General features: G+C 45.5%; 1 protein-coding gene across 2 annotated transcripts in view; it reads left to right on the forward strand.

Moving 5' to 3' along the window:
- LOC144692425 (DEP domain-containing protein 1B-like) overlaps nucleotides 1-21,067 on the forward strand; it is a 70,893-nt gene that overhangs the window by 27,856 nt on the left and 21,970 nt on the right. For both annotated transcript variants that reach the window (XM_078561257.1, XM_078561259.1), the window contains exons 4-7: nucleotides 3,429-3,550; nucleotides 5,091-5,221; nucleotides 18,513-18,560; nucleotides 20,828-20,968. In XM_078561257.1, the coding sequence (XP_078417383.1) occupies nucleotides 3,429-3,550; nucleotides 5,091-5,221; nucleotides 18,513-18,560; nucleotides 20,828-20,968 (442 nt within the window). The remainder of the gene's footprint in view (nucleotides 1-3,428; nucleotides 3,551-5,090; nucleotides 5,222-18,512; nucleotides 18,561-20,827; nucleotides 20,969-21,067) is intronic.

The raw sequence follows: 21,067 nt of genomic DNA on the forward strand, positions 1-21,067 counted from the left end.
TACTTGACCTCATCCTCACCAGCCTGCCTACCATGGATGCATCTGTCTATGACAGTATCGGAAGGAATGAGCACTCACAGTCCTTGTGGAGACAAAGTCCCATCTTCACATTGAGGATACCCTCCATCGTGTTGTGTGGCCCAACCTAGGTGCTAAATGGGATAGATTTCAAACAGATCTAGCAACTCAAGACTGGGCAACCATGAGGCGCTAAGAGCCATCAGCAATAGAATTGTACTCAACCACAATCTGTAACTCCATGGCCTGGCATATCCCCACTCTACCATTACCACCAAGCCAGGGGTTCAGCCCTGGTTCAATGAAGAGTGCAGGAGGGCATGCCAGGAACAGCACCGGGCATACCTAAAAATGAGGTGTTACACTGGTGAAGCTGCAATTCGGAATTACTTGTGTGCCAAACAACATAAACAGCAAGTGATTCCAAAAACGACGGATCAGATCTAAGCTTTGCAGTCCTGCCACGTACAGTCGCGAATGGTGGTTGGCAATTAAACAACTCACTGGAGGCGGAGACTCCACAAATAACCCCATCCTCAATTATGGGGGAGCCAGAAGTACCAAATGGATGATCCATCTTGGACTCCTTCGGAGAACCCAGCATCACAGATGCCAGTCTTCAGCCAATTCCACATGATATCAAGAAACAGCTGAAGGCACTGGATACTGCAAAGACAATGGGCCTTGACAATATTCAGGCAATAGTACTGAAGACTTGTGCTCCAGAATTTGCCATGCCCCCAGCCAAGCTGCTCAAGTAAAGCCACAACACTGGCATCTACCCGGCAATGTGGAAAATTGCCCAGGTATGTCCTGTACACACAAAGCAGGACAAATCCAACCCGGCCAATTACTGCCCCATCATCAGTAAAGTGATGGAAGGGGTCATCAACAGTGCTATCAAACGGCACTTGTTTAGCAATAACCTACTCACTGATCATTTTGGGTACCGCCAGGTCCATTCAGCTCCTGACCTCACAGCCTTGGTGCAAGCATGGACAAAAGAGCTCAACTCCAGAGGTGAGGTGAGAGTGACTGCCCTTGACATCAAGGCAGCATTTGACAGAGTGTGGCATCAAGGAGCCCTAGCAAAACTTTATTCAATGGGAATCTGGGAGAAAACTCTCTTCTGGTTGGAGTCATAGCTAGCACAAAGGAAGATAGTTGTAGTTGTTGGAGGTCAAATCAGTTCCAGGACATCACTGCAGGAGTTCCTCAGGGTAGTGTCCGAGGCCCAGCCGTCTTCAACTGCTTCATCAATGACCTTCGTTCCATCATAAGGTCAGAAGTGGGAATGTTCACTGAGGATTGCACAATGTTCACTATTTACAACTCCTTGGATACTGAAGCAGCCCACGTACAAATATCTAGGCTTGGTCTGACAAGTGGTAAGTAACATTCGCGCCACACATGTGCCAGGCAATGGTCATCTCCAGCAAGAGAGAACCTAACCATCGTCCCTTGACATTCAATGGCATTGCCATCACTGAATCCCCCCACCATCAACATCCTGGTGGTTACCATTGACCAGAAACTGCACTGGACTAGCCATATAAACGCTGCGGCTACAAGAGCAGGTCAGAGGTTAGGAATTCTGTGGTGAGTAACTCGCTACCAGACTCCTCAAAGCCTGTCCACCATCTACAATGCACAGGTCAGGAGTATAATGGAATACTCTCCGTTTGTCTGGATGAATGCAACTCTAATGACACTTGAAGTTTGACACCATCCAGGACAAAGCAGCCCCCTTGAATGGCACCCCATCCACAAACATTCACTCCCTCCACCACCGATGCAAAGATGCACTGCAGGAACTCAGCAAGATTCCTTGGACAGCACCTTCCAAACCCATGACCACTACCGTCTAATAGGATTAGGGCAGCAGACACATGGGAACACCACCACCTGGAAGTTCCCCTCCAAGTTACTCACCATCCTGACTTGTAAATATATCGTCATTCCTTCATTGTCGCTGGGTCAAAATCCTAGAACTCCCTTCCTAACCGCACCGTGGGTGTACCTATACCACATGGACCACAACAGTTCAAGAAGGAAGTTCACCACCACATTCTCAAGGGCAATTAGGGATGGGCTATAAATGCTGGTCTAGCTAGCAATGCCCAAATCCCATGAATGGATTTTTTTTTAAAAAGCTCCATTTTCAGGTAATCTAAAATGTTGTGGCCTTTGTAATTTGGCTTGGACACCCTAAACCTGGTAATAGATTTCATGAATGTCAGATCCCTGGCTGTGTCCCCACAAAATTGGTCCCACCTGTAAGGTTCCCTAATGAGTTCAACCAGACCAATTCACCTTTTGCGTGTGGTTATGCTTGACGTATGCCAATTCATTTTTCTGTCAGGCTGGGATGTATTTCTACTGGTCTGAAATCCAGTGGCAACCCTGCTGTGGCCATTTCAGGGAGCCCCAACAGGATTATATGCCTATCAGGCAATTAGCTGCCTCCTGTCAGATTTCCCAGGCCTTTAAAAGGCATGAGGAGCCTGCCTCCATGAGCTGCTGGCCAGTCAGAGGGCTGGCAGCTGTTCAGTCCCAGCAGCATAACCAGGAGTGGTGGCTACTGTTAGGACTGTGGCAGGCCCCAGTGCAGCAGCTAGTGATGGATGCCCTGAACGCAAGTGAATAGTCCCAGCAAGTCCACCAGAGCTGATCCCAATCAGACAGGCCTTGGAAGTGGGGTGGGGGCGATGTTGGTGGAGGAAGGGAGCAGTCAGTGAATGCTGTGGGTGTCTTCCAGCAGGACACCCCTTGCCGATGGGGGCTGGGTCACTCTGGCCCATGGTGCCCAATCAGGATGGCACCCCTGAGTCCATAAGGAGGCTGCCAAGCATACTTCATGGCCCAAATGGTATGGACCCCCATTTAAAATAAAATACTAGTGATGGCAGAATGAGGCCTTTGGCCTAGGGATGGGAAGGCAGTCCTTGACCTTCCCTGAACAAAACAAAAACAGAATTACCTGGAAAAACTCAGCAAGTCTGGCAGCATCGGCGGAGAAGAAATCAGTCAACGTTTCGAGCCTTCATGGCCCTTCGGCAGAACTGCTTGACCTTCCCTGCCCTGACTTAATCGGGGGGTGCCGGGAAGGCAATGGGCTCTCCACTCCATGCCTCCCTATCTGAATATACAAACCCTAACTCCCAACAAACTATTAAATTCCACCCCCAGTGTCCAATTTGGAAGTTTATTTTGAAAATTACTCGCTATGGTGTTACACACTTGAGTATAGCAAGTCAGTTTTCCACTTTTTTACTTGGGTTTAGATAAAGAGGTAATCGTTGGTCTTAATTTTTCTGTGCTAACTTTCTTTAAAAATAAACTAGTTCCTAACTTTTTTGAAATTATAACTTTTAGTTTTTTATTTCATAAACTTGTATAATTCTTACAAGGTGAATACAGAGGAAACGGATAAGGAGATGCCAGGGATCATTTCTGAGGGACAGACAATACATGTCAGACAAGTTACACAAACCGACGTTGAAGAAGCTTGGAGAGAAATTGTGCTTAACCAGTAAGTAATGTAAAATCACAGAGAGAGTCCACAATGAAGGCCTACTACAATAGGGTTGAATGGCTGTCAACTTCCCAATGGGATTATTCATGTTGATTATTGGACAGCATTACACAAACTCCTTTTTGGTAGTGAAATAATATATTTCCTTCTAACCCACATTATTTTGAACTATAAATTATAGCAATCATATAGTCTAGAACTTTATACTCTGAAGCTTTATGTAAACAATGATGTTCCCCTACTTCCAAGCTACATTTAAAAAAACTATCCACGGATAAGTCCTATCCAAGATTATTGTTCTCCCCTTTCCTGTTGAAAGTTGTTCTTCCCTCCTGAAGTAAGAAAAGTACATCAATGTTTTTATCTGGAATCAGCAGATTCCAGCTGGCTAAGTTTCAGCATCTTCCCCATCTTAGATTGACTGAAGCTGATGCAATTTGAGTCCTTAATTTAATAAAAAAAATCCTTGCATGTATCTGCATTTATCTTCAAAGTTTGCAACTTAGTCATATTCATTATTCAATTTGATATATGCACTTACAAACCTAATTCCAAAGAATTGGCATTTCAATCAGAAAGACCTTCCAGTTCAATTCATCGAACTTTACAAAAGAAGTGTCTTTGATTTCTGTGCTAGCTCTTACAAAGTTTTTTTTCTCTCTTCAAATAAGTAAGGGCATATTTAAGGTAAGTAATTCTTTTCCAGATTTTTCATGCACATAATTGCAATGCAAAACCTGTGATTTGTTTACTTGTATCTTGATACAACACTCCAATTCTAAGCTTCCAACAAGCTTAAACTTGTGACATCCTTACAGTTGCCTTGGCTATGCCCACTTATGTCACTGTACAATAAATTTGGCGTTTGATAAATTTAGTGACTGCCACCATTCTTAATAGAGTTCAAAGTAATTATTGTATCAATAATATAGAGAGCCTTGGTTGTTAAACATCTGTCATGGTCAATGCTGCTAAAACAAAAAATATGAAAATGGAGAAAACCATTCTTATTAAGGCTCAACTCCAGACTAGTTTTATATTAAGAATTGGGGATGAACAAATGGATCTGAAAGACCAGACCTCGGCACTAGCCTTAAGTTGTCGTAACTTTAATTCCTATGTACATTACAAGTGGACTATTACAATTTGAGCCATATTTGACATTATATTCAAAAATGTATCTAGTGTCCATTTTTGTGATCTTTTTGTTTTAGTAGGAAATTATTGGAAAATTTTAACTATTGAAACTTTTTGTAGATGGGAAAATTCCACAAAGCTAAAAGGATAGGTGCATGATGTGGTCATTTATTTATACATTTGTGAGAATATCTTTAGTAATTTTGAACAGTTATCAGCCAATTAATATTAGAATATGACCAATTCAGGAAATATATTCTCGGTAATTCTAACTCTGCTCCACTGATACAGCAAGAGAATATAAACTAATTAAAGCCTGTTCTTGTACTTTGACAGCAAAATGGTTTGTAATAGTTCCCGAATATCCATTATTTCTGTATTGTGATGTGTTTTATTCCAGCCTGCAGAAAATCTTAGGCTTAGCTTCATTAGATGATGTCCTGGATTTCTCCCAAGTCATCCCTCAGCACATTTTATACAATGTGCGTAATGTCAGTAAACACGGAGTTGTAATACTACAAGACAAGTCAGGTAAGACTTTCATGTTTCTAATGGCATACACTGTTTTCTAATAGAAGATGGAGGCAGGCTATTCATTCCATGACATAACGTCTGCTGTTTGCTCACTATGTAGGAACCTCCTATTCTGCATTCTATTACGGATAGGAGCAGGGTTAATTTAAACAGCACTAATTTTTCCTCTCACCACCTGACGGTAAACAGAAAGGTGTTTTTGATTTGCTTCCCTCTTTATAAGCAGTGGCGTATTTCCCAACCTCTCGGTTTTGGTGTGATCCAATTTCTATTAATAACCCCACAGCAAACTCTAGATAGGATGAACTCAAAGGGTTAGTTTATTTGCACACACTCAAAATGCAGGAGGAGGTTTGCAATGTTGCCTCCTTTGCATTCATACAGTAAAAGAGGGATAGAGAAAGAGATATAGTGCAGAGACCACAGAGAACAGAAATATTGTTTCCCGTGGGTTTTAGAGTCCAAAATCAAAGTCCAATGAGGTATTCCTTCATGGAGGTTGGTGATCTGAAAACCAATGCTGTAGAATTTTTCCAATGGTGTTGACTTCACACGGTGAGGTAGGCATGCAGAGATAAATCAGTCTCATAGGCGATGGTACAGAACTTCCACAGAAGCAGTGTAGATGGGGCCAGATGTCCAACATGGGGCAGAGCTCCTTGTCTGTGAGGCTGCTAGTCAGATGGTAAAAAAACAGTCTGAGACTCTGCAGCTCAGCAAGGCAATATTACAGCTTCCATAAACCAGAGGCCAAAATCACATGACTCCCACCTCTCCACACGCCCTTTGACAAAGGACATGTATCCGTCGCCTGAGTCCCTGAGATTGTTAAACATCTCAACCATTAAGAATCAAAAGGAAGCGGTTCATCTTAGCAGACGTGTAGACTCCTGGGTTATGAAATGCAGGTGGCCTTTGTGTTGCTCTCTTTGAATTTGGTCTGTGCAGCCCACAGGGGATCGTTAGTGGCTCTTCAGGGATAACGATGTGCCAGTTTCCCTGATACTGCCAGGTAGCTTCTTTTGTTCGGGATCACAGCCAGATATAGATTCAGCCATTTTAGGTCTTTGTCCAGTTTGAAATTTTTAGAGCAATGAGCATATCTCTATATATATTTTATAAAAAAAGAGATGCAGGGTGAAGTCTTAGCCCCTCACAATTTATTTATTACTGGTCACTGGTGGATGTGGTGTTTTGATTACTTTTTGAATTTGGACTATTATCCATTTTTCATATTACAATATAATTTGATAGCTAAATTATTTTACAGCTGTTTAAACCAAAATCTTACTAAACTTAAAAAAAAAACCTTCTTCTGTACAATGGCTGCAGTATGTTCAACCTAAAGAACGCTTTGCACCATCTTTAAAGTGGAAAAATATTCCAAGACACCAGAGGTGTGAGTTGTAGATACCAAAGCAGGAGAAATTAGAGGGATAATAAGAAGCTTGTTTGGTAAAATTACTACATGGAGGTTAGCAGCACTGAATATTTGGTCAGTAGATTTTCCATTATAACTAGGAGCAAAATTTTTCCGTTGGTGTGCAGGGGGTGGAACCCGCACGCCAATGCGTAAAATGACCCGCGGTGATGTCACCATACGCCATCGCGATATTTCGCTGGGCGGGTGCGTGACGATGTCCATTGCGCGGCTGCCAGTAATTACCGGGTCAATTAAGGTAGTTGAGGCTCCAATTGTCATGGATTTTAAGGCACCCATGCGATATTCGGCTCATTGCACAGGCGCAACGGGCTTGCGGCTATCCGAAACTTTAATGATCTTCATCCACGGGCGGGAAAGAGGGATCATTATTTTTGTGAATCTAGACATTCCAAACAGTTAGTGCCCAGAAGTTATTGAAACTTGTGTGTGTGAGGTGGAGAAGTTTCACACGCATAGCAGCTGCTTGGACTGCACTCATAATCTTCAGGTCAGCACTTTTCAGTGAGGATTTGTTTTGGGGCCTGTAGGTTTCAGCAAACCTCCCTGAGCCTGGGAATGGGAAATGACCTCTCCACTGGAGGCACCTCATCTGAGGAGGAAAGGAGGGCTAGAAGGGGGAGGGGGCCAGAAGTGCACATTCAGCCTCCAGGGGAGTCACCTTTGGGAGGACAGATGCAGGCACAGGGGGTGCAGGCACAAGGGGTGCAGGACCAGGAGGTAGTCCAAGGCGCAAGGGGCCGCATAAGACACCACTATCCTGCTGCCAGGGTATACAGAGCGCAAAGCACCTACCTCTTTGTCTGAGGTGCAGTGCCGAAGGAGGCTCCGTCTTTCAAGGGAGACAGTCAACACTATCTGTCAGATGATTGGTCCAGAGATATCAGCTAACTGTGTGGGTGGACACCCCATGCCTGTGTCTCTAAAGGTCACAGCTGTCCTCAACTTCTGTGCCTCCGGCTCTTTCCAGGGCTCAGTGGGTGATCTCTGTGATGTCTCCCAATCGGCTGTCCACACTTGTGTCAAGCAGGTTACAGACGCTCTGTTCAGGCGTGCACTGACCTTCGTCCGCTGGGATGAGGCCAGCCAGACCGAGTGAGGCAGAGGCTTCGCGGCCATTGCTGGCTTCCCCTGCTTCCAGGGTGCAATAGACTGCACACATGTGGCCATCAAGGCGCCGGCAGGTGAGCCCAGTGCCTTCATCAACAGGAAGGGCTTCCACTCCATGAAAGTGCAGATAGTGTGTGATCACAGGATGCAAATCCTGCAAGTCTGCGCAAGGTAACCAGGCAGCTCCCACGACGCCTACATCCTCAGACACTCCCAGGTGCCCGGGCTCTTCAGTGTTCCAGCCCGGCTAGAAGGATGGCTGCTGGGAGACCAGGGCTATCCCCTCAGCAGGTGGCTCATGACGCCTCTCCGCCATCCAAGAACTGAAGCTGAGCAGTGGTATAATAGAAGTCACGCCTCCACAAGGGCTGTGGTGGAGAGAGCCATTGGTCTTCTCAAAATGCGCTTCAGATACCTAGACCGTTCCAGGGGCACACTCCAGAACCCTCCAGATCAACTGTTGCTTCTAGTGGTTGCATGCTGCGCTTTGAACAATCTAGCACTGCAAAGTGGGGATGCTGTGGTCGAAGAAGAAATAGACGGAGTGGCTGAGGCTAAGCACGATGAGTCCAGCAGTGAGTCCGAGGATGAGCACGCACAATGAGAAATGATGAGGGGGCACAGGCTGACCCGGGCATGCTCCAGGGAGGCAGGGACACCCGGGACACTCTAATCCAATGAACCTTAGCTAGCACAGCACATATGGATTTGCAACGCAAGCCTGGCATGCATCCTCCATCCTGGAGACCTCATCTGTCTGGATAGGAGGATTGGCGATGGGCGCCATGAATAAATCTAAAAGACACACAAATCAGTCATCAAATCTCAGGAATCCATGCACCTTCCCAAAAAAAGAGGCACCCACAGCCATTTGAGACGACATAAATTTAATATTGCAACCAAAGTCCCTTCACATAACAGAAATAAAATTGTATTGGACTTCACGCAAAGCTCGAAACAACTCTTGGGTGGGGGGGGGGGGGGGGGGGGGCAACAGGAAAGCACCAGTGATGAACCTGGGGTGTGCCTAAGGCGCCTTCATCTTTCATTTTCAGGCGCTACGTCTTTGTGGTGCCCCGTCACTGGCAGTGGCATCTGAGACAGTCTGCTCTCTCTGTCCTGTTGGCCTCAATGACCTTGGCGGACGTCCTCTGGCCCATCGAGCCTGTGATGGACCCACCTGGGAAGGAGCTGGCATCTCCCCAGTCGTCACAACCTCATTGGATGCCGCGGTCACTGGCAGAGGGGCGGAGGAGCTGCTGCCCTCATCAGCAGCACCCTGAGAGGCGCCAGCAGAGACAACAGGCAGCTGCTCCTCCGACGTGAGGTCCATTTGGCCCTTCCTGTTCACCGTAGATGGATGGGCGCCGAGATGGGATACCTGGTGGCCAAACCACCGCCCACACGGGCACTGACCAGATGAGGTCAATGCCCCTGTGAGAGCATGCAGGTCCCAGCGCAACCCCAGAAATCCCTGATCCTGTCCCTGGGGCTGCCTGTCCATGAGAGCCGCCAATCTCCCCATGGAGGAAGCTTGGCGCTCAGCCATGACACTCAATGCATTGGCCACGGCCAGCATAGATTTCCACCGCTGACATCAAGCCAAGCAGATCCTCTATCTCCAACAGATGTTCCTGAACACCCGGCCGCATGTCAGCACTTGGCTGCATCGCCCATGACACCAGAAGCTCATCATCTGCCATGGACTGAGCATATGCCTGGACCCCTTCAGACTGCAGGTGCCGTCGGCTGCTCCAGTGACTGTGAAGTGCCCTCACCGCTGTGACCCGGGACACTAGCTGAAGATATGATGCCCACCGAGGTGCCAGTATCTGCGCTGGTGCCTGCCTGGCAGAGATGGTGTGACACTTCTAAAGGTGCAACTTCATGCTCCTCAGGTGTCAGGGGGCCCCTGCTGCTCCGTGCGCCAATGAAGCTGAAAGGAAGAGTAAGGAAATTCGATCAGTTAGCCTGTGGGCAATGCCAATGTACATGCCTGTCCCCCAGCTCATCATTCCACACGCACTGGGCAAGCCACATTGGTAACGTCACTCACTGAATAATCAGCAATGGCATGGATGGTGGAAGACTACTGGTGACATGAGTGCTGGCCATACATACCTGCCTGTGGAACCCCAACCTCTCTGGCTCCAGTGGACCTGGGCTCTGTAGGTCCACTGCCTCCTGCTCAAAGTAGCTGAGCATCAATATCTGGCCTGGCCCACCACCAGTCCTCAGCCGCTCAGCGCTGTTATGAGAATTCTTCTCCTGCAAATGAAAAAATTGCATTGATAAGTGATACTTGTACCATCAATCTCCTCGCGGCCGGCCCACCCCAAGCCCGGTTGGTCATTGCAGATCTGCAGTGCATCCTTCCCCCGCTGGTGGCTGGTACTCACACTAATATGCCTGGTGTGTCCTTTCCCCCGCCCACATGCTGCCTTCATCACAGTTGGGAGCTCACAGTTGTACCAGCCGTTGCAAGGAGGCACAATGACGTGGACCACAGAGGGCAGCACATCCATCTGTGCCACAGTACCTTGAAGATCCCCTCACACCATGTCATCACCCTGACTTCCACATGTCGTGGAGTTCGACCAGTGCACCTGGGTGTAGCTCCTCCAGGTTGACCCCACCACAGCCATGTGGGTGTCACTCCACCACATGCTGCGGGTGCAGAACCCATCTCATCCCAACCCTCTCATGCTGACGAACGCATAGGCAATATCTGGTGGGCCACCCAACTAAGGACACATGCAGTTACTGACTCATGGCACTCAGGCCACACAGACATGGGTGGTCCGCCAGCAGGGGAGAAGGTTACATGATGGGTGCAGTGAATGATGCCAACATGCTACTCACCCTTCGCATACACAGCAGGTCGTTGAAGGGCTTGCAGCACTGGGTCCATGAGTGCTGCACAACGTCGTGGGAGCTCACTACCTCCGCAACCTCCTTCCACGCACGCTTGGTCAAGTGGGGTGGTCTCCTACCGTCCTCGGGGACAAGCACATCCCGCCGTGCTGCCATCTCCTCAAGGAGGGCAGCAAGGCACTCATCGGAAAACCTGGGCGCACAGTGGCCACCCGCCCTACCCTCTTGCATGGCTGTTTCAGATTTGCCTTGCCCCCAACCTCCGGCCATGTACAGCAGCCTTGGTGCGGCTGCAGCTTGGCCTTTAAACAGGCTGCCGGGTCGCCATTGGACCCAGCGGCGATTGCCGTTCCACCTGCTCCCACCGTCCCTGGAAGTCGCCAAACACGCTGGGCCGGCCTTAATTGGCCCGCTCACGCAAAATGGCGGCGTGGTCCTGATCTCAGAGGCGATCGCGACCGCCAGCGCCCGCTCCCGCACGGCCCACCCGATATGGGGAAAATTCTACCCTGTGTGAAAATACACACTGATTGGGGCAATTTACATTTCACTTTTGGTAAGCTGAAAATATATTATACACTTCAAATAATCAATTTGAAAGCAATGGCTATAGTGTTACCATCTCTAACTCTGTTAGTACTTTATGCTTTTCCCAGTTTCTGGTAACTTGTACCTTGGTTTAACTCTTTCTTACTCCAGTGATTTCTCTCCTGTGCAAAGATGTCTCTCTTTGAATAATCACCTGTGTGAGCTTTAATTTAAAATGTTTTGGCTAGAAATGTTATCATTTTTAAATTCAACTTTCTTGGCTCTAATTATGACTTTGAAGAAGTAAGAGAAGAAATTTACTAGAATGATTGGGTTTCTCTCCTTTAGAGCAGAGAAGGCTAAGAGGAGTTGAGATTTCAAGTCCAATGTGACTTTTCTTCAGAACTGAAGAGAGATAGGAATGTAATGTGTTTTGTGCTGTTGAGAAAAGGGCGAGATAGGAGGTACAAAGGAGAAAGTCAAGGATAGGTTAGAGGGCAGAGGAGATAAAATGACAAAAGGCAAAGGGAGTGGTAATGATAGTATTAAAGAAACAAAGGATTGGCCCAGAGTAGATGCGAATAGCAGAATAAAGGTCAATGGTGTCTGAAAGCAAAAACATGGGAACAAGATACAGACTGGCACTACGAGGAAATAAATTCAAAATGGAGGTCTGAAGTTGTTGATTTCTATGTTGAGCCTATGTTGAGAGTATCTAATTGGAAGATTAGGTGCTGTTCCTCCAGCTTGCATTGGGCTTCACTGGAACATTGTACAGGCCGAGGACAGAAGTGCGAGCATAAGAGCATGATGGTGAGTTGAAATGGCAAACGACTGGACAGTCCGGGCCAGGCTTGCAAACTGAGTGAAGGTGTTCCACAACGCAGTCATCCAGTCTGTTTGTAGAGGAGACCCTATTGTGAGCAGCGAATACAGTAGACTAAATTGAAAGAAGTAAGTTGCTGCTTCACCTAGAAGGAATGTTTGGGGCCTTGGACAGTGAAGAGGGTGGAGGTAAAGGGGTAGGTGTTATACTTCCTGCAATTGCATGGGAGGAGGGTAAGAGAGGAGTGAATGGGGGTATTGCAGAGTGAACAGCTCTTTTGAATGCTTAAAGAGAGGAGGAAAGGAAGATGTGTTTGGTGATGGCATCATAGTGTAGTTGGCGGAAATGGTAGAGGATAATCCTTTGCATATGGGGGCTAGTGGAATGGAAAGTGAGGAAAAGGGGAACCCTATTGTGGCCCTGGGAGAGAGGGGAAGGGGTGAGGGCAGATGTATGGGAAATGGTCGGACACAGTTGAGGGCTCTGTCAACTACAGTGTGGGCGGAGTGGGGAAGGGGGCAGGAATCCTCGTTGAGGACAAAGGAAGACATGTTGAAAGCACCATTGTGGAAGGTAGTATCAGAACAGATGAGACGCAAAAACTGGGAGAATGGAATGGAGTCCTTGTAGGAAGCAGGGTGTGAAGAGGTGTAGTCAAGGTAGCTGTGGGAGTCAGTGGGCTTGTAGTGAAGAGAGAGAGAGACAGAAGTCAAGGAAGGGAAGTGTCGGAGATGGACCATGTGAAGGTGAGAGAGGGGTGGAAATTGGAAGCAAAATTGATTAATTTTTCCAGATGGGTCGAGAGCATGAAGCGGCACCAATATAGTCATCGATGTACAGGATAAAGAGTTGTGGGAGGGGACCTCTCCTCACACCCTGCTTCCTGTAAGGATTCTATTCCATTCTCCCAGTTTCTGTTGCATCTGTTCTGATGATGCTACCTTCCACAATGGTGCTTCCATCATGTCTTCCTTTATGCTCAACCGAGGATTCTCTCCTTGCCCACTGTGGTTGACAGGGCCCTCAACTACGTCCGACCCATTTTCTGCACTTCTGCCCTCACCCTTTCCCCTCCCTCCCAAAACCACAATACGGTTCCCATTGTCCTCACTTTCCACCCTGCTGGCCTCCATATGCAAAGGATTATCCTCCTCTATTTCTGCCAACTCTAGCATGATGTTACCACCAAACACACATTTCCCTCCCCTCCCCTGTCAACATTCCAAAGGGACCATTCCCTCCCTGACACCCTGGTCCACTCATCTATCACCCCCTTCTCACAGCACCTTCCTGTGCAATTGTAGAAGGTATAACACCTGCCCATTTACCTCCTTCCTCCTCACTGTCCAAGGCCTCAAACACTCATTCCAGGTGAAGCAGTGATTTACTTGTACTTCTTTCAATTTAGTCTACTGTATTTGCTTGCTTACAATGCAGTCTGCTCTACATTGGCAAGACAACACACAGACTGACTGTGTTGCGGAACACCTTCGCTCAGCCGACAAACATAACCCCAATTTTCTGGTCACTTGACATTTCAATTTACCATTGTGCCCTCGTGCTCACATTTCTGTCCTTGGGCTTCACTGGAACATTGTAGCAGGCCAATGCAAATTGAAGAGCACCTCATCTTCTGATTAGGCATTTTTACAGTCTTCTGGACTCAACATCGAGTTCAATAACTTCAGACCTTGAACTCTGTCCTCCATTTTGAATTTCTTTCTTTGTAGTGCCAGCCTGTATCAACATGTTTTTTCTTTCAGACACCATTGACCTTTATTCTGCTATTCACATCTTGTTTCTTTAATGCTATCATTGTCACTCCTTTTGCCTTTGGTTCCATGACAACTTTGTTATTTAATCTCCCCTGCCCTCTAACTTACCCTTGACCTTCTCTCTTTTCCACCACCTGTTCCTGGCCCCCATTTTCATGAGCATAAAACCCATTACACTCCTACTTCTCTTCAGTTCCAAAGAAAAGTCACAGTGACTTGAAACGTTAACTCTGTTTCTCTCTCCACAGAAACTGTCAGACCTGCCAGCACCTATTTTTAGTCCAGATCTCCAGCATCTGCAGTATTTTGCTTTTATATTAAGGCTAAGAGGAGATCTGACTGAGATGTTTAAAATCATAGAGTTGTTACGAAAGTCAGGCTTGCCTTGGAGGCGAGAGCGGAGGTCAGGAACTTCAAATCCTGACAGACCTCTGAGTTTCTCCGGATGCAGAGAGCTGGAGTGGGTTGCACATGCGCAATTCAGCAGTGTAAGTTATTTTGGCCGTGGATGGGCCCAGCACACATGCACAGAGATGGAAAACAGTGTGAAAACCTGAGTCATGCAACTGGGTGCAGAGCACCATTGAAGCAGGGTGCCCTAGGCAGGGGACAGGGAGAGGTTCCAAAGGGAGAGGGGACAGGGAGAGGTCTCAAAAGAAGAGTCCCAGACAGAGACAGGAAGACGTCCCAGTTTTGTTAAAAAGAGAAACAAAAACAAAAATACCTGGAAAAACTCAGTAGGTCTAGCAGCATCTGTGGAGAGGAGCACAGTTAACATTTTGAGTCCGCATGACTCTTCAACAGAACTAAGGAAAAATAGAAAAGGGGTGAAATGTAAGCTGGTTTAAGGAGGGGGATTGGGACAAGAAGAGCTGGATAGAGGGCCAGTGATAGGTGGAGATAACCAAAAGATGTCACAGACAAAGGACAAAGAGGTGTTGAAGATGGTGATATTATCTAAAGGAATGTGCTAATTAAGGGTAGAAAGCAGGATGAGCAAGGCACAGATAGCCCCAGTGGGGGTGGGGTGGGGTGGGGTGAAGGAATCGAAAAAGGCTAAAAGGTAGAGATAAAACAATGGATGGAAATACATTTAAAAATAATGGAAATAGGTGGGAAAAGAAAAATCTATATAAATTATTGGAAAAAACAAAAAGAAGGGGGAAAATCGGAAATGGGGTGGGGATGGAGGAGAGAGTTCATGATCTAAAATTGTTGACCTCAATATTCAGTCCGGAAGGCTATAAAGTGCCTAGTCGGAAGATGAGGTGCTGTTCCTCCAGTTTGCGTTGAGCTTCACTGGAACAATGCAGCAAGCCTAGGACGGACATGTGGGCATGAGAGCAGGGTGGAGTGTTGAAATGGCAAGCAACAGGGAGGTCTGGGTAATGCTTGCGGACAGACCGAAGGTGTTCTGCAAAGCAGTCACCCAGTCTGCGTTTGGTCTCTCCAATGTAGAGGAAACCGCATTGCGAGCAACGAATGCAGTAGACTAAGTTGAGGGAAGTGCAAGTGAAATGCTGCTTCACTTGAAATGAGTGTTTGGGCCCTTGGACGGTGAGGAGAGGGGAAGTGAAGGGGCAGGTGTTGCATCTTCTGCAGTTGCATGGGAAGGCCCCTTAAACCAGCTTATATTTCGTCCCTTTTCTAATTTTCCTTAGTTCTGTTGAAGAGTTATGTGGACTGGAAATGTTAACTGTGCTCCTCTCCACAGATGCTGCCAGACCTGCTGAGTATTTCCAGGTATTTTTGTTTTTGTTTTGGATTTCCAGCATCCGCAGTTTTTTTGCTTTTATCTTTTGTTAAAAAGAGAGGAGTGGAGAAAAAGGCTCCATGTAGGAAATAGGCTGCGGTTAGCAGACACTTGTGACCCCCAGCTGAGGTTACCAGTGGACAAGCCTGATCCCAGGTGGAACCCAGCTTAATAGATCCTAACCTTTATTTATTTGTTTAAATACGTGGAGAGGGGCTACTGAACAGTCACTGAAGTTGGCTAATTAACTTTTTAAAAAAGCATAAAACATTTATTAAACGAGAAAAGATGAACTATATTACAGTACTCCTTCATCCACATTATACCTTTTACAGATATATACAGATTTGTAAGGATAACACAAGTTACAAAGCTATCTTATAGTCTAATGTTCACAGTATGTACACAGTCCACGTAAACCTATGGCGACCTGTGTTCAGACACACCACACTCTGAAACCAAGTGACAGATACACCTCAACCAAATGCTATGGATCTCTCCTCAACTCCCCCATCTTGGTTGTCACACCGTGAGCCAACCAGTCGCACTAAACTCCGTCTTTCACACAAGAGTTTCCACTCTCCAAGAACTCGCTTTGTAATCTTCTCCCAGACTGGTGCTTTCTCCCAGAGGCCTTCCGCAAAGGTTCACCTCCAGGGTTTCAAACTCTCCTTCCAATGTTCCTCTTTAGTGCTTAATGCACTAAACTTTAAGCACTGAATGCTGGATACTTTAATGACTGGAAGCCAGTGTCCAGTGGCGTACCACAAGGATCTGTGCTCGGTGACCTATTATTCGTCATTTATATAAACAACATAGATGACTATGTTGGGGGTAGGATTAGTAAGTTTGCGGATGACACAAAGATTGGCTGGGTGGTTAACAGTGAGGTTGAGTGTCTTGGGCTACAGGAAGATATTGATGGGATGGTCAAATGGGCAGATAAGTATCAGATGGAATTTAACCCTGATAAGTGTGAGGTGATACACTTTGGAAGGAGTAATTTGACAAGGAAGTATTCAATGAACGGCATGGCACTAGGAAGTTCTGAGGAAAAAAGGGACCTTGGTGTGTGTGTCCATAGATCTCTGAAGGCGGAGGGGCACGTTAGTGGGGTGGTGAAAAAGGCATATGGGACACTTGCCTTTAACAATCGAGGCATAGATTATAAACGTAGGGAGGTCATGTTGGAGTTTTATAGAACCTTGGTGAGGCCACAGCTGGAGTACTGTGTGCAGTTCTGGTCGCCACATTATAGGAAGGATGTGATTGCACTGGAGGGGGTGCAGAGGAGATGTTGCCTGGGATGAAAGATTTAAGTTAAGAAGAGAGGTTGGATAGACTTGGGTTGTTTTCGTTGGAGCAGAGAAGACTGAGGGGCGACCTGATCAAGGTGTACAAGATTATGAGGGGCATGGACATAGTGGATAGGGAGCAATTGTTCCCCTTAGTTGAAGGGTCAGTCACAAGGGGGCATAAGTTCAAGGTGAGGGGCAGGAGGTTTAGGGGGGATGTGAGGAAAAACTTTTTTACCCAGAGGGTGGTGACGGTCTGGAATGCACTGCCTGGAAGGGTGGTGGAGGCGGGTTGCCTCACATCCTGTAAAAAGTACCTGGATGAGCACTTGGCAAGTCATAGCATTCAAGGCTATGGGCTAAGTACTGGTAAATGGGATTAGGTAGATAGGTCAGGTGTTTCTCACGTGTCGGTGCAGATTTGATGGGCTGAAGGGTCTCTTCTGTACTGTGATTTTGTGATTCTCTGGGTCACCACATGCATTCAAGCTGTCTTCCACGCACACTCTCTCACTCTCAATTCCTCTCCTCTTGTTTGTTTACCTCAGCTGCAACAGTCATAAAAACCTCATTAGAAATGCAAGCACCTTTTAAAGTGAAACCAAAACCCTTTCTTAACACACAAATACAGAAATACAAATCAAACTTAAACTTTAAAGCTAAAACTCATTCCTAACACCCACAAATACCAATATAACTTACTTAAACTATCTCTATTTCCTAACAAGACTTTAATTGAAGAGGGTTCAGGATAAACCCTGGCAACCAAAGAGGGTTCAGGAGAAGCCCTGACGATCCAGGAAGGCAACAGAAAGTTGGTGACACTGTGCTGCAGGCTATTGGGGTGAAGGTACCCCTTTGGAGCAGTAGTGTTTTGCCTGCCACAGCCAAGGAGTTCGGAGTTGAATTGTGCTTGAGTTCGTGCCCAGGTGCATGCTCTGGAATCCAGGGGAACGGAATCTTAGGAGACGAGTTTGAGACTCTGCAAGGTGCTCAGTCACTGATGCCGTCTAAGCTGGAACGACTTGTGGATAGAATTCCAAGTCAAGATCTTTGAAGGTGAAGACTGGAATTCCTAGTGAGAGGGACAATTTCTGAGATTGGTTGGCTCAGTGTTTACTGATGTCTCGGTGGGTTGTTAAAAATCTGTGAACTTTGTCCTGGTCGCATTTGCCATTTATTGTGCAGTGTGGTGTGTTCAACCACAGTTTCTGTTAATTCGTATGTACCTCACACTAATCCTGAATGTTAGAGTATTAGATAGATATTGTAAATCGTTTTATCTTTCTGATCTCGTATAGTAAAGTTTATTTTTGTTTGTTCAAAACCCATGGAATCTTGTGGCTTTTTTCTATCAAGACAAGTGTTTTGAATCTCAAAATTTGTCTACTTTAAACAAAACGTTATTGGTCTCTAACCGGACCTTACCAAAACCTTGGCGATCTGGTCCAGGATCATAACAGAGTAAATAAAGAGAAACCTGGTGGAAACTGCTTTCCACAAGATGGACATGGGGATGGGAAACAAATTTTGTAAGCTGTTAAAATTAAATTTGGTAATTTTAATATGCTGAACCATGGTGGATGATGAAAGTTAGTACAATAATGCAAGTTTTCTGAAGTGTCAACACTTTTTTTTTAACATGTAGGTAGAATTTGTTCCTCAAATATTTGTCTTTCTTTGCAGAGGACCTGCCTCATTGGGTGCTGTCAGCTATGAAGTGTCTAGCAAACTGTAAGTTATCAATATACAATAAAATAAAGGGTAAAATGTGGTCAAATAAGCAGAATTGGCACAAAGATGAATTTTCCAGCTACGTATGTCTGTACCTTTAATTCTGACCTGCTTAGGATAGGGTAGAGCAGAAAATGGAGAAAGTTGTTGGGCTGTGGAAAGGGTACATGGAAGGAATGGGGTCAGAATGCATAACAAAAGAGAGAAAGGTAATAGGTGGGGTGAAGGAAATATAGTGAAAGGGAGTGGGCATGTGAGGTGAAAAAGTGGATTGAGTCAGTTTATCAAGGAAAGGCTTCTTTAGGAGGAGGCAAAATGTTGATGCAGAGGTAGGGGAGTGAGAACATAGGTACAGAAGTATTTAGGGTGAAGGTGTAGAGAAGTGCAATAAGAAGGGGAGAGGAAATATCAGGGCATGCATGTGTCGGGTGAGGATGGGAAGAAATAAGGCAGCAGCACCATTCATGGAGGGGCAGGTGGTCTGTGGACAGGGGGAGGTAGAAGAGGTGAGAGGGAGGGGCAGTGAGAGGGTGGGGAGGAGAGGAATTTTTTTTCCCCCTGGTAGGGATTTGGAGTTGGGGGAGAACGGGCTGTCCCCATCCTACACTTTCACCAAACTTCTGAACGTCACTGTTCCCCCACCTTGGCAAAGCTATGTAAATAGGATAAGGACAGGGGTGACACATCATGATGTTTGCATGGAACTAGATTGCTCTACAGCTATTCATGTCTCATCCCACACCCCAATATCCTAAATCCAATTGACCATCTTTACACATCATCTTGCTGTGCATTCTCGGCATTATAAATGATGAGGAATTAAAATTAACTGCATGAGTAAAGTAATCCATTTAAAATATAATAGTCACTCACATTTCCACAGAATAATGGGCAGATTTGCAAAATTCGACCCCAAAATAAGAAAACCCAGGACTGCATTAAAAAAAAAATGGAATTGGCTTATGAGTCACTTTAGATCAGTGTTAACTCCTATGTGGCCTAAATACCTCTATTATTATATAGACAAATTTGTTTATTACCTTAAGCAGGAGGTAGGAGGAATGGCTTTGCAGAGTATTTCTTAAATGGTGAGAGATTAGAAAGTGTAGATGTACAAAGGGACCTGGGTGTCCTCATCAATAAGTTACTGAAAGCTAACATGCAGATGCAGCAAGCAATTAGGAAGGCTCATGATGATATGTTAGCCTTTGTTGCAAGAGGATTTGAGTACAGGAGTAACAAAATTCTTGCTTCAATTGTGTAGAACCTTGGTTAGACTGCACCTGGAGTACTGTGCGCAGTTTTGGTCCCCTTATCTTAGGAAGGATATCATTGCCATAGAGGTAATGCAACGAAGGTTCACCAGACTTGTTCCCGGGATGGCAGGACTGTCCTATCAAGAGAGATTGGGGAAATTGGGCTTGTATTCTCTAGAATTTTGAAGAATGAGAGGTGATCTCACCAGAACCCACAAAATACTTAAAGGGATAGATAGGGTAGATGCAGGTAAGTTGTTTCCCCTGCTTGGGGAGTCTAGAACCAGGGGATACAATTTCAAAATAAGCAGGAAGCCACTTAGGACCGAGATAAGGGGAATTTTCTTTCTCAGAGGGTCGTGAATCTTTGGAACCCTCTACCCAAGCGGGCTGTAGAAGCTCAGTCATTGAGTATGTTTAAAGCAGAGATTGGTATTTAAAAATCTGTCAATGACACAAAAGGATACGGGCATAATGTGGAGAAAAGGCATTGAAGTGGATGATCAGCCATGATCACATTGAATGGCGGAGTAGGCTCAGTGGTCTACTTCTATATTCTAAGCAATGCCACAGGGAAACCTAAAAATATATTCAATTTGTCTATGCTTTCCAATATAAATTTGAACATAGGAGTTTCTGATATCCATTTCTTTGCATCCTCTCTGTGGTGGAAGAGCTGTACTGGATGTCAGCATAGATTATATGCTCCAATCCCATAGTGAGGCTTGAAACCACAACTTGCTGACTCTGGTGAGGATAACACCAATGGAACATTTGAGGTTGTAAAATTTGTAACAAAAAATGTTTTATTCCTGTTGGAAATTGATTTGAATTTGTAAATTGCATTCCTATTTAGTTTCTTACAGGTCCTCTGAGATTATCTTCAGGATTGTCACTCTCTGTATTTCTGATTTTAATATTTATAATAATATATAAATAAAAACAGTAAAATAAAAATAAATAATTTATATGTAAAAAATTTAATATTTGTGATTTTTTTTTTAAATTCAGGGCCCCGGAACAATGACCTGACCCAGCCAAGTTATCCTGGTTTTGAGCGAGATGTATTTAAAACAGTTGCAGATTACTTTCTAAGTCTTCCCGAGCCACTACTTACATTTGAACATTATGAACTCTTTGTGAATATACTGGGTAGGTACATGAAAGCAAGAATAACCAGAACTGTAAAATGAATTTTAACACTTCGATTTGCAGTACTGGTAATGTCTTGAAAATGAAAGGTTTATTGTA

This window comes from Cetorhinus maximus, chromosome 17 (genome assembly GCF_964194155.1).
Source record: "Cetorhinus maximus chromosome 17, sCetMax3.hap1.1, whole genome shotgun sequence".
Lineage (NCBI taxonomy): Eukaryota > Metazoa > Chordata > Chondrichthyes > Lamniformes > Cetorhinidae > Cetorhinus > Cetorhinus maximus.